The following is a 13339-nucleotide window of genomic DNA, read 5'->3' as shown; positions in this document are numbered from 1 at the left end:
GTAAACCCAGCACTCCAGGGAGCCAAGGCAGGTGGATCACCTGAGGTCAGGAGTTTCAGACCAGCCTGGCCAACATGGTGAAACCCCGTCTCTACTAAAAACACAAAAAAATTAGCCGGGCATGGTGGCGGGTGCCTGTAATCCCAGCTACTCAGGAGGCTGAGGCAGGAGATTCGCTTGAACCTGGGAGGCAGAGGTTGTTGCAGTGAGCTGAGATCGCATCACTGCACTCCAGCCTGGGTGACAAGCAAAACAAGTCTCAAAAAAAAAAAAAAAAAAAAAAGTTGGGGCTCCTTCTGCAGCAAAAGAGGCTTAGGCAAAGGGGCTCCCGAGACTTTCTGCCTTCCAGGTTGTGTCACCGATCCATAAGTCCTGTAGGGGAGCCCCCAGTCCACGGCACCTGCATGAGGATCTGGACGCCTTTGCGGAGGTCCTCGGCAATGACATCCGAGTAGAAGGCCTTGATCTTCCTCTTGTTCAGCCACTTGGTGTGCCCGTTGGCGATGAGCTGGAGCTCAGGCATCCTCTGCTTGTGCGGTCCCTATGGGTGGGTGGGACAGGGGACATCACTGGCTGCCTTTACCCTCCAGCCTGAGATTCAGCCCCTCTCCTGCCCTGGAGGCTGCCCCAGGGACTTGGCAGCACCCACAGTGCCCTTTTCTTTTGCCCAGATAAGAGAAACACAAGGAGTGGGGGAGAAAGCAGGGAGGAAGGGAGAGGGAGGGAGCAGAAAAGAGGCAGGGCAGCTCGGGGAGAAGCCAGCAAGAGGGGCCAGGAGGGGGAGAGAATGGGATCCATGGGGGTGCCTGGCTAGGCACCCCTTGCTCTGCATCCCCTTGGCCCCCACTCTGTGGGTTGACATCACAGACAGGCGGCTCCCCCAGGAGTACTGCCCTGCGCCCCTCCAGGGGCCACTCACAATGAGCACGTGGCCGCAGATCATCAGGCTGAGGTTCCGGGTGAAGGTCCCCACAAAGTCCACCAGGGCCGGGCGGAAGTTGGGGGGCCCCGTGAGCACCAGGCACTGGGGGCTGAGGAGGGAAGGGAAAAGGGCAGGAGCCAACAGGAGAGAGCCCATGGGGGTCTGGGTGCGAAAGGCACCTCCCAGGCTCCCTGAATGGCGGTGTGGCCACCAGCATGACCCTACATGCCTGGGGCCTTGGCTTCCCGCCTATAAATCCAGGGTGACTTTTGGGGCCCTTCCCGCTCTTTTGGTGACCTCTACACTAGTCTCCCTGGTCCTTCCTGCTCAGGCCACCAAATGCTACCCTCCATGCTTCTCCCCTGCCCTGCCTAGCCCAGCACGGTGGGGGAAAGAACAAAGCCTGGGAGTGAGGAAGTCTGTCACTTACAAACTCATCAGTTACCCAGGCAGGTTACTCAAGAGGCAGCAGATGACAGTGGTCAAGGGCCATGACCTGAGTCAACTGGAGCCAGACCTAATCGGCCACTCACCAGCTGTGTGACCTGGGGCCAGTTACTTAACCTCTCTGTGCCTCAGTGTTCTTGTCCATGACTGGGTTAGTAATTTCCTGGACCTCAGCCGGTTCTTGTAAGGCTGTGTAAGACACTTTGCAAGCACCTGGCTCATGGTAAGCATGACAAAAATAGATATTGCCAATAATTATTGGGATCTGGTGGGAAGGAGATGGCAGGTGCATAATCCTCCTCGACAAAGAGGGGAATCAGCTTTGAAGAGTACCCAGGGAAAGTTCATCACCGTTGGTTCCGGGGATACTGTGATGGGAGCTGCAGCAACAATCACCTCGACAACAAAGCACATTCCCACTGTGGAAACTGAGGCATAGAGAGGCCCCCTTGACTTGCTTGGTCCCCATCAGGATATGCCCACCCCTGTCTCGTGGCGGCTGGGTGGCTCCTCCACCTCTGTTCCCTCTCTCAGTGGAGGCTGCACACACCCTGGGTCTGCCTGGGTCAGGTGACAGGTCTGGGCTTGGAAACTCCCAGGGTGGAGCCATCACTGGCCCCCGGGTCCCAGGTTGGTCCCAGCAGCTCTGCTCACCGGTAGTTCTTGATGTGGTCTTCCACCTCATTGAGGCCCACTGAGTAGCTCAGGGCCAGGTTGTAGGAGCCGGCCTGTACCGAGGAGCCCCAATTTACCTCTGGGGGAGCAAGGGAGCAGCAGGGGTGAGAGCAGTGTTAGGAATCAGTAGAAGAAACCAGACATGCGGAGGGATGGAGGCAATGTTGGCCTTCTCGAGGCACTGGGCACCCATGGGAGCAGGGCTACCTGGGGTTGGCAGCCTATAGGGTGGAGGCCTGCAGACCGTGTGGCTGCACGTTGAAAAATTACACATCAAGGCCAGGCACGGTGGCTCACACCTGTAATCCCAGCACTTTGGGAGGCTGAGGTGGACGGATCACCTGAGGTCAGCAGTTCGAGACCAGCCTGGCCAATATGGTGAAACCCTGTCTCTACTAAAAATACAAAAGTTAGCCATGTGTGGTGGCACACACCTGTAATCCCAGCTACTCGGGAGGCTGAGGCAGGAGAATTGCTTGAACCTGGGAGATGGAGGTTGCAGTGAGCCGAGACTGTGCCACTGCACTCCAGCCTGGGTGACAGAATGAGACTCTGACCCACGGTCCCCCCTCAAAAAAGTTATACATCAAGCTCCACACGATATCCTCCTGCCTTGCCAAACCTTCACGATGGCCTAGAAGCCCAGGTTGAGACTTAGAATCCCAGGCTTTTTCAGAGCCCTGTTTCCCGTCCTTAGGTCGCTGCCACCCCAGGGTCCTTGCCTGCAGACAAGTAGAGACCTTGCTCGGAGTCCAAGATTTGTCTGCCTGCCATCCACACAGCCAGCCCTCGGCCACCCCTGAGGCCTAGGTGTGCACAGCAGCCTGCTGACCCCTCTTGGGGGACAGCCCTAGGGAAGAGGCCAACGTAGGCCCTGGAAGCTCACTTAGGGTCCTTTGGACAGGGGATTCCCGGGTCCTGGGTGCCCAGGGGTGGCTTAGAAGTCAAGGCATGGGCCCTGAGTGGGGATTTCCCTTGGGGTTCCTTGCCACGTGGGGAGGGATGAAGGGGAGGGGAAGAGAGGGGCCCTGGACAGCACAGAGCCTGACTCAGGGCTCTCCAGCCAGGGGCAGAGGGCAGAGCCGCCTGCATGGCTACCCTGGGGGAGGAGGGCCGCAGCCTCGCAGCTGAGATGCACACCTGGCTTCTTGTAGATCACATAGAGCAGGAGGAAGAGCACCACACCGATGGCGATGAGGGCCGCCCACCAGGTGAGGAGGAACATGATGACCACAGAGATGATAGCCCCGAACAGCGCCGCCCACTTGTTGTAGTACTGGAATGAAGGTCTCCACCCTGGACCGAGGGCACCAATCAGTGGACATGCCTGGCACTCTGGAGCCTCCTTCTAGGCCAGAGCTGCTGGGCAGGGCCTGGCAGTAATGCGAGCAGTGCCCAGAGTCGGGGTCCCAGCCTGAACCCGCCAGCCATGAGCACCACCCTGCCTCCTGGGGCTGGGTCTACAGGCTCTGGGGCAAATCACACACCTGCCTCGGCTGGCATTTCACCAGGAGCATCCAGCTCTGGCCAAATACGGCCACAGGACATCCCATGTCAGCAACAGCACCAGCTCCCATGGTGCCAAGGGGGTGAGATGGAGGGGGAAGGATATGATTCTGCCTGGCTCCCCACCCGCAGGCCAGGCCAGGGCTGCCACTAGTGACAGCTGCCTCATGGCGCAACTCCAGTGCCATCATGAACATTGGGGTCTATGTAAAAGGTGGCCTGGTAAAAGGCAATGGCAATTTGGAGCTAGTTAGAAAAAGTTTTCCTCAAGACTCTTTATTGCCATCTGCCAGAAGTTTTCCATCATAAACACGCAAATGTCTGAAATCTATGATATGAATGGTGCCTCCTAGAGTTATGCAGTGTGCAACCTGCAGCACTGTGTGTGACAGTCTAGCTGTGACTTTGGGCAATTCTCTTTCTCTGAGGAATCAGGCTCCCGATTCCTGTAAAACTGGGGAAGGCAAAGACTGGAAAACCTCTACAGATGGCAAACAATGTATGAATCCATGTAAAGTGCACACTGTCAGTGCTTGAGAAAGGAGAGCCGCTATTATTATTATCATTATCATTATTACTATTATTTGAGACAGAGCCTCGCTCTCTCACCCAGGCTGGAGTGTAATGGTGCGATCTCAGCTCACTGTAACCTCCCTTTTCCCAGTTCAAGTGATTCTCCTGCCTCAGCCTCCCGAATAGCTGGGATTACAGGTGCCTGCCACCACACCCGGCTAATTTTTGTATTTTTGTAGAGACAGGGTTTCACCATGTTGGCCAGGCTGGTCACAAACTCCTGACCTCGAGTGATCCGCCCACCTCGGCCTCCCAAAAATGCTAGGATTACAGGCGTGAGCCACCGCGCCCAGCCGAGAGCTATTATTCTATTAATGTTCCCTTTCAATGGTTTTAAATTGAGAGGTGACCTTGGGCTGCCGACCTCCACCCATGCCTCACACTCCCACCCCATGCTCCCTTTCCCCTTAGCCCCTGGGTGCCTCCTCCTGAGGTAGGTGAAGGGTTTGCTTACCAGGCGAGTTGGTGATGGAGGCGTGGAAGCAGCTGAAGTTGATGAGGGCATAGGAGCAGAGGAAGAAGTTGGAAATGATGGGGGCTATGGTGTTGAGCTCAGCTTCAGGAACCCAGGGAGAGAGAGGACAGCCCGTTGGGCAACTCTGCCAAGGACTGGCTTGGCACGCTCCTTCCCAATGTGGGGGACCCCAGACAGGCCACCAAGGCTCAGTCAGTCTCAACCTTCTCATCTGTGAAATGGGTCCATATCATCTGTGAAATGGGTCCATCCTTTTGTGAAGCTCAAAGGGATAGTGTCTTGTAAACTGTAAACACCCAGCTTTTAAGACAGTGGGGGTCAGTGTGACAGTAGACCCCACCAGGCTATGGGATGACCAAGGGTAGTTGCTGTCATACTGTTTTGACCACAAATGACAGCAAGAAATACTTTTTTTTTTTTTTTTTTTTTGAGACAGAGTCTTGCTCTGTTGCCCAGGCTGGAGTGCAGTGGCATGATCTCGGATCATTGCAACCTCTGCCTCCTGGGCTCAAGCAGTTCTCCTGCCTCAGCCTCCCTAGTAGCTTGGATTACAGGTGTGCACCAACACGCCCAGCTAATTTTTGTATTTTTAGTAGAAACGGTTTCACCATGTTGGCCAGACTGGTCTCAAACTCCTGATCTCAAATGATCTGCCTGCTTCGGCCTCCTAAAGTGCTGGAATTACAGGCGTGAGCCATTGCGCCTGGCCAGAAATACATTTTGCAATGTGACCCAGGATAGCTAAGGCCGTAGCACAGCTCCACCCCAGTGGTACCCCAGTGGTACCCCAGTGTTCACCCACCCAAGAACTGCTTCCTCTTCCCCGTCTCCCTGTTACCCTCCCCTGCCACTGCCCCCAGCACCCCAGATAAACTTTCACATATGAATCCTTGTCTTGGGGCCTGCTTCTGGTGATCCCAAAACACAGCGTGCACCAATATGCCAGGTCCTCTGTCCATGATTTCATGTAATCACCTAAGAACCCTGCCCGGATCCTCAGTCTGAAGTCAAGTCAGACCCACCCAGATGAAAGGACATCGAATCTGAATCAGGGTACATTGCAGGGAAATGTGTTTCTGGGCCCCGGTGAGCAGGAAGCAGAGACAGGGCCAGAGAATATCAAGTCTGACCAGACTTTTCCATCCCTGCCACCTCTTCATGTGGTTCAGGACCCAGTAGCATCCGGTGTCTGGAAAGCTTCCCTTGGGTAATAGTGACTAGGCTATCAGGGCAAATCTCATGGACTGTGATGCCAGCCTGAACAGCATGGATTCACTGGTGGCAGGAGGGTGCCCATGAGCCCAGGGAGGCTGGCCGGTAGTCTACCCCCCGCCCCAGTCCTGCATAGGGAGCAGGGGCCAGGGGACATCATGTCGCAGCATGGCCACCTCTCTCCTAGCGAGTTCTGCCTCCATAGCTAAGTAAATTAGGCAAGTACCGGGTGTGTGCACATGTGAGTGTGTGTGCATATATGAATGCATGTAGATCTTCCTGCACACATGGTGTTTTCCTGCCCATCTGAGACACACCTGTTAGGCACTATTGCTCCCATTCTGCAGATGAGAAAAATGAGGCTCAGAGAGGTGAAGTAACTTGTCTAAGGTCACACAACTGGCACATGGCAAAGCCTGGATAGGAAGTTGATCTAATGAACCAATTACCTGGGCTCTTTTCTCCTAAGATATCTGCCATCTTGAAGCCCAAGGAGTCTAGAAGCCCCAGGTCTGAGGAACTGGGTTATCTAGTTTATATACCTATGAGGATACTGACCAGCCATTGGTATCCCATCCCAAGAAGGGACCAGTCAGCTTGTCCCATGCTCCAGAGGTGTTCTGGGGGTTTGTTTAGGCCCAGGGAAGTGGGATGCTAGCTGCCAGGACACGCGAATGCAGACTGGGGGAACAGGTAAGTTCTCTTCTAACAAAGCAGAAGGCTCTGCTGCCTGACATGGTTTGGGAGCCACCTGCCTGGAGGTGGGAAGGGGAAGGATCACACGGCCCCCCGACATCTCCTCCCAGGTGGGGCCTCACCCCTCAAGACAGCCTCTGAGTGCCCACTAATTGTCAGGCCCGGCGGGGCTCTGGGGCGGGGAGACAAGGAGGCAGGAGAAAAGCCTGGCCCCCGTGCCCCTCATGGCCGGCCAGGGGAACAGGAGGCCGGGCCCTGTGAGCCCTGGCAAAGCCTTACCGATGATGATGAAGGCCACGGCGATGGCGTAGGCCAGCAGGTAGCCGCGCACGGGCTCCTTGTTCTTGCCGTAGCCTTTGCCGAAGAAGCCGATCAGTGGGTACAGCTGGTCCTCGCAAAGGCACTGCAGCACCAGAGGCCTCACTCACCCCCAGGCTGGAACCTGCCACCTCCCCTCCCCTGGGGCCACCTGAGCTCCAGCCCTGGCTCGGTGCCCTCTGTGACCTCCCCAACCTGGGTCCTGGTGTCTGTTTCTATTAAACAGGGATGATCACTCTCCCTCCGCCCTACCGTGAAGACAGTAAAAGGGCATGACCAGGGCGTGGATGGCTTCGGGTAGAGCTTGAATGGTGGAGTTGCGGACAGGATGCAGGTGGCACAGGTGGGAGTTTGTGGTGGGGGCTGCAGGTGTTCATCAAGTCACACCACTGGAAGGGGCTGCTTCCTTCAAGAGTTTGCTGATAGCTCTTTTTCCCTTCTGGCTAGAGACCCCGGTCTAATGACACCTTCCGCTATTTGTAGCAGTCAGCCAGGTACCCGCCCTGTTGTGCCTCTAGCCCAGGCTCCTCACCCCCCATCATCTCGACCCCTTTCTGTGGCCTCACCTGGAAGACTTTGGCAGCAGAGACAAGGCAGGCCAGGGCGGAGGAGAGGGTGGCCCCGAAGATGCCAGCCGTGATCAGGGGCGCGAAGCCTGACACCATGCTCATGGTCTGTGGGGATTTGGGGCTCAGGGACTCCATGGTGGGGGGCTGAGCCAGGAGTCCCCATCTGTGGCACCTCATTCCCTACTGTGGGCAGGGGCTGGGTCCTGAGCCTCCATCTGAGTCCAGGACCCACCCCTGGAGATCCCAGTGTCCACCCACAGGTCAGGACTGGACAGACCTGGGCTCTGAACCCCTCTCCCCTAAGCCTAGGGCTCAGCCCCCAAAACTGTACCCCCCCCCCACAAACTTCCAGACCCGCAAGGGGCCCTGCAGCCTCCACCCAGCCCCCACTGAGTCTGGTGGATCAGCCCTCCTGGCGGTAACCTGGTAATAGTTGATGAGGCCGTAGCGGCAGCTGTGCTGCTGGGTGCACTCGGTGAAGTTCCAGCCATAGCCGCAGGCCAGCCCCTCGCAGGCACCCCAGCCAGGGGTCACTGTGTCATTCAGGACCCCAGAGGCATCACGAACCACGCAGGAGCCTGAGAGGAGGAAGGAGAACGTGGGGAGGTCTCCCTTCCCTCCTTACTCTGTCCTCTTCCAGCCCCACCTCTGTAGAGGGTGAGACACTGCAGATGACGGGCAGCTGTCCCTTCATCATGCAATGATAATGATGACAATGGAGGTGTGCCGGGAGCCATGCTAAGTACTTTACAACAACCTCTGAGCAGGCATTACTATTATTTTTGCTGTTGCCATTTTACAGAGGCGTAGAGCTTAAGTGACCAAGATCACAACGTCCTCCTTAGATCGGAGACCTGGATCTCAAACCTTGAGTGGCTGTGAGCTGGACCAAGTCCCTTGGCCATTTGTGAACAGCTTGCCTCAAACGGGGCCACTGGGAGCAAGTGCACCTGTGAGAATCTCAGTTCCAGGCAGGTGTTAACAGCCCAGGCCTGGGCTCAAAGCCTGGCTCCACCACTCAGTGGCTGTGTGACCCTGGGCAGATCACTTAATATCTCTGAGCCCCCATTTTCTCCTTGGTGAAATAGGGAAAATGACAGTGATAGGATTGGCATGCAAAGGGCTGGGCATGTGGGAAGTCAGTTGCTGGTATTATCATCATCATCACTCCTAGATTTGTCCTGTAGGATCTTCACACTTATGAATCTGGGCCCTCAAGGGACCCAAGGAGCCTGGTCTGACCCCGCCATGCCCACCGCCATGAAGATGCTCTGATCATTGTCAAGATACCCTAGAGATAGGTTCAAGGCTTCACATCCTGAGGTTGCCATACCCTCCCAGCCCAGCTCTCCGTGTTAGAGAGTCAAACCCCACCCTCTGATCCCCGCAGTGGTGGGGGGTTTGGGACACGGCAGGGTGGAGGCCAGGTCCCTCCCCTTCCTGACTGGCTGGGGTGGCCACTTACCAATGGTGGCTGAGATGGCCAGGTAGGAAATGGTGGTCCAGAAAATGGCCATGAGGGTTCCCTTGGGGATGGCTACAGCAGGGTCCTGCAGGAGGGAGAGAAGGAGGGAAGGAAGGAGGGAGGACATTAGGCAGCCCCTGGGCCTCCTTCCAGGCCTGTCCTCCTTGTCTAAGGCTAAGGCTGGGGACAGCAACCTCTGACCTTGGCCCCTCAGAGCCCCCGTTCCAGCACAGAGAGCAAAGAGCCTCATGACTGAGGACCCCCACAGAGGGATGAACACAACTGAGATCACAGGGCGGAGACTCCACCTAAGCCCCTGGGAGATGGAGGCAGAGAGAAGAAATTCAACAGCTCCACGCCTGGGCCACAGAGGGCACTTGGCCAGGGCTTGCTTTGAGGGTGGTGAGGGCGGGGGTAGGGTGGTGGGCTCTGGAGTCGGCCTGCCCGGGTTCAGTTCCAGGTGGCCAGCTGGGCAGGGGGCTGTGCTCTCATACCCCGGCCCCTTATCTGTCAGGGATGTTGGTGAAATAAATTAATCCACATTGAGATCCTAGACCAGGACTCCCCTCCCCGCCAGCCCTCACGGCATGTTCAATCATTATGCACCAATTGATTTGTCTGGTTCCTCAACAATAAATAGAATACACCCCAAACTTTCTCCTACCGTTCTGAGGAATAAATCTCTGCTCATATTTTCTTGCTTTCTTTTTTTTTAATTTTTTTCGAGGCAGGGCTTTGGGTGGAATCTCCACCCCAGGGCTCTGTGGGGCCCCTGCAGGCATGAACCTGCCAGCTCTGCCCGGCAAACCTGTTTGACTCAACTGGGCCATGCACATGGGGTCCCTAGCTCCAAAGCCAACAGAACATGCCAGCCTCCCACCCTGCCTCTAGTGGATTGAATAGTGTCCCCCAAAATTCACATCCACCCAGAACCTCAGAATGTGGCCTTATTTGGAAACAAGGTCTTTACAGGTGCAATTAATGAAGATGAGGTCACACCAGATTAGGGTGGGCCCCAAATGCAGTGACTGATATCCCTGCAAGGAAAGGACCCACAGATGAAAGAAGGCCACGTGAGACAGAGACAGAGATTGGAGTGACGCAGTTGCCAACCAAGGAAAGCCATTGTCAGCAGCCACCAGAAATTAGGAATATTTCTTAATTCTCTGGATTCTCCCCTGGGTTTTCAGAGGGAGCTTGGTCCCGCTGGCACCTGGATCCCGGACTTTTAGCCTCCTGAACTGGGAGTGAATATAGGTCTGTTTTTAAGCCCTGCAATTTGTGGTGAAAACACAAATACGCCAGCCATCAACCCCCATCCTACCTCCTGCATCTAGATCTGAGATCTCAGTCCCTGGATGTGCTGGGAAGAGGCAGGCAGAGAAGAGGTGAGCTGGGTAGAGGTGGGCTGAGATGTGGACCTGGATGTGTCGCTAACTTCGAGATTGTTGCCTGGGCATTTAACAAAGTTAGGCACATCCAGGTTCACATCTCAGCCCACCTCTTCCTTGCTGTGTACACTGGGAGAAGCCCCTTAACGTCCCTGAGCCTCAGTTTCCCCATCTGTGAGATCAGAAAATAACTTGGCAGGGGATAAGTGTAATAAATGTGAGCTGTTGGGGTGGGGGCAGTATCGTGCACAGGGGCATGCCCTGAGGCCACACAGAACATATTTGTTGGATGATGAAATGGTGATGTAGTTGAGCCCTCTGTTTTAGAAACTGGCATTCCGGCTCCTCTGCCACCTGTGTACTCCTGGGCAGGCCCCTGAGCCTCTCTGACCTTGGCTTCCTTGTCTATATCATGGTAAAAATGACAATGATGACAAGAAGCTCTTAGCTCCTGCTCTGAGCCAGGCACTATTCTAAGCACTTTACATGAATTAGTGCATGGAATCCTCCCCACCGCCCTGCAAGGTGGGGGCTGGACTTGTCCCATTTTGGAATTGGGGAAGCTGAGGCCCAGGGAGTTTCAAAGGGACTTGCCCGAAATGTCACAGTGAGGGCTCCACCAACAGTGGCTCTGCTGCTGAGGATGCTGTCCCACAGGATAGGTGGAGGCCATCCAAGAGCCCCTTAAAGCTTGAGGGCATTTAGGACAGAGTGCAGGTGCGGGCCTCACCCAGCTTCGAGACAGTTGACGCCAGCTGGCTGGTAACCTAAAAAGCTTGATGAGGCATTGAGATAAATTCCCAGGCAACGATCTAATGAGGCTTCACAGAATCCAGGCTGTCTGAGCACAGGCCCGACCTCTGCGGGACCTCAGGGCAGGCAGACCAGGCCTCTGCTGGCCATTCCCCAGACAAAGGAGAGGAGCCAAACCAACATCTGGCTGTTCTCCAGTTTCCAGGCCCTGCCGAACACTGCCTGGTGTGTAGCCAGTTAAAGCCAGGCTGGCTTCACAGTCACCTCCATGCGCAGTCCTTTTTGTTTTTTGGGTTTTTTTGAGATGAAGTTCCACTCTGTCACCCAGGCTGGAGTGCAGTGGCGCGATCTTGGCTCACTGCAACCTCCGCCTCTTGGGTTCAAGCAATCCTCCTGCCTCAGCCTCCCGAGTAGCTGGGATTACAGGAGCCCACCACCACACCTGGCTAATTTTTGTGTTTTTAGTGGAGACTAAAACATAGTTTCATCATGTTGGCCAGGCTGGTCTCGAACTCCTGATCTCAGGTGATCCACCTGCTCTGGCCTCCCAAAGTGCTGGGATTACAGGCATGAGCCACTGTGCCTGGCTCAATGCACAGTCCTTAATTCGCTTAAGAAAATGCATCAAGGAGTGCCTTCCAAATGAGACTGGAGGTTTGGGGTAGGGGTTAGCTGTGATTTCCAGCATGGGGCTAGCTCCACATTCATCACCCCCTCTTGCCTGCCACCTCCTTTGAGCAAAGGCTCCGCCAGCTTCTCATCTTTCAAAACCCAGCTCTGGCACCTCCTGCACCCAGAAATTCTGCTGGAATCCCTGACAACATTAGTTTCTCCTTCTCCCCGATGGTGCAGCACTTTGTACTATTGCTCAAACACTGCATTTCACCATGATTCAGTCAGCAAACATGTACAGAGCACCTCGTATGTGCCAGACTCTGAGCTGGGAGGGAATAGGGAGATAGAGGCAAGTCTCCGTTCTCCAGATTCCAGGGCAACAGATACGCATTTGGCCTGACATCGTTATGCTGGGGGAACCATGACTCTGATGGAAGGGCTGGGAGAGATGATAGTTGAAGGAGGTATTTGAGAGACAAACAGACCAGGAGCAGTGGCTCACGCCTGTAATCCCAGCACTTTGGGAAGATGAATCGGGTGGATCACTTGAAGTCAGGAGATCGAGACCATCCTGACCAACATGGCAAAACCCCATCCCTACTAAAAATACAAAAAATTAGCCAGGCATGGTGGTGGGTGCCTGTAGTCCCAGCTACTCGGGAGGCTGAGGTAGGAGAATGGCGTGAACCCGGGAGGTGGAGTTTGCAGTGTAACCGAGATCGTACCACTACACTTCAGCCTGGTCAACACAGTGAGACTCCGTCTCAAAAAAAAAAAAAAAAAAAAAAATAGCTGGGCATGGTGGCAGGTGCCTGTAGTCTTAGCTACTCTGGAGGCTGCGGCATGAGAATCACTTGAACCTAGGAGGCGGAGGTTGCAGTGAGCTGAGATCGTGCCACTGCACTCCAGTCTGGGTCACAGAGCGAAACGCCAGCTCAAAAAAAAAAAAAAAAAGAAAGAGAAACAGAACAAAACTTTCAGGGTAAAAAAGCAAGTGTATGGAGTTGCAGGTAGAGAGTGCAGCACAGGCAAAGGCATGGAGGAGGGACAGGGTAACATAGGCAAAGCAATAGAGCCTTAGGGCTGGAGCAGGCTCATGGGAAGGGTGGCCCTGGTCAGGGATGAGGCTGGATAGGTGGGCTGGAGCCTTGAATGCCAAGCCAAGAAGCCTGCCTGCAGCAATGCAGTGGGGAGCCCTGGGAGGATGTCAGCCCAGATGTGCATGAGCAAGGCTGAGCTCTTAAGGTCACAGCTGGGCCAGTCTTCCCCTAAGGCTGAGAGTTCTGGGAACTAGGGAGGAACCTAGCCATTTTGTGGTGCCCCTCAAGCCTAGAATACAGCTGGTCTTCATCAACAACCACAGAACAGAACGGAATCAGTTGGACTGGGTTGAACTGAGCTGAGTTGGACTGGACTAGATTTTAGAAGCCCTGCCTCCCAGGTCTCAGTGCCCAGTGGCAGATGCCAGTAGAGCAGGGAGCAGGATTCTGCTCATAGCCCCTGTGTGGTGCCAGGACACAGGAAGGGCGGGTATTCTGCTCACCTTGAGGTCACCGGATATGTTGGCCCCTGCCAGGATGCCTGTGGCCGAGGGGAAGAAGATGGAGAACATTCCGAAGAAGGTGCCATCTGGACCCCGCCAGTCAGGCACCAAGTTCTGGACAAAAATGTCCGCTGGAAAAGCAAGGCCTGAGTAAGGCTCACCTGGAGGGCTTGACCCCC

General features: G+C 55.2%; 1 protein-coding gene across 1 annotated transcript in view; it reads right to left on the bottom strand.

Annotated features, from left to right (window-relative positions):
- SLC12A3 (solute carrier family 12 member 3) overlaps positions 1–13339 on the bottom strand; it is a 52919-nt gene that overhangs the window by 27054 nt on the left and 12526 nt on the right. Inside the window, exons 8-17 of the mRNA XM_007993386.3 lie at positions 13161–13291; positions 8859–8943; positions 7817–7971; positions 7391–7498; positions 6786–6909; positions 4578–4679; positions 3185–3340; positions 2024–2123; positions 920–1031; positions 401–541 (exon numbers count right to left, since the gene is read on the bottom strand). Of these exons, the coding sequence (XP_007991577.1) occupies positions 401–541; positions 920–1031; positions 2024–2123; positions 3185–3340; positions 4578–4679; positions 6786–6909; positions 7391–7498; positions 7817–7971; positions 8859–8943; positions 13161–13291 (1214 nt within the window). The remainder of the gene's footprint in view (positions 1–400; positions 542–919; positions 1032–2023; positions 2124–3184; positions 3341–4577; positions 4680–6785; positions 6910–7390; positions 7499–7816; positions 7972–8858; positions 8944–13160; positions 13292–13339) is intronic.

Source organism: Chlorocebus sabaeus, chromosome 5 (assembly GCF_047675955.1).
Source record: "Chlorocebus sabaeus isolate Y175 chromosome 5, mChlSab1.0.hap1, whole genome shotgun sequence".
Lineage (NCBI taxonomy): Eukaryota > Metazoa > Chordata > Mammalia > Primates > Cercopithecidae > Chlorocebus > Chlorocebus sabaeus.
This window is presented reverse-complemented; position numbering and strand designations above follow the sequence as displayed.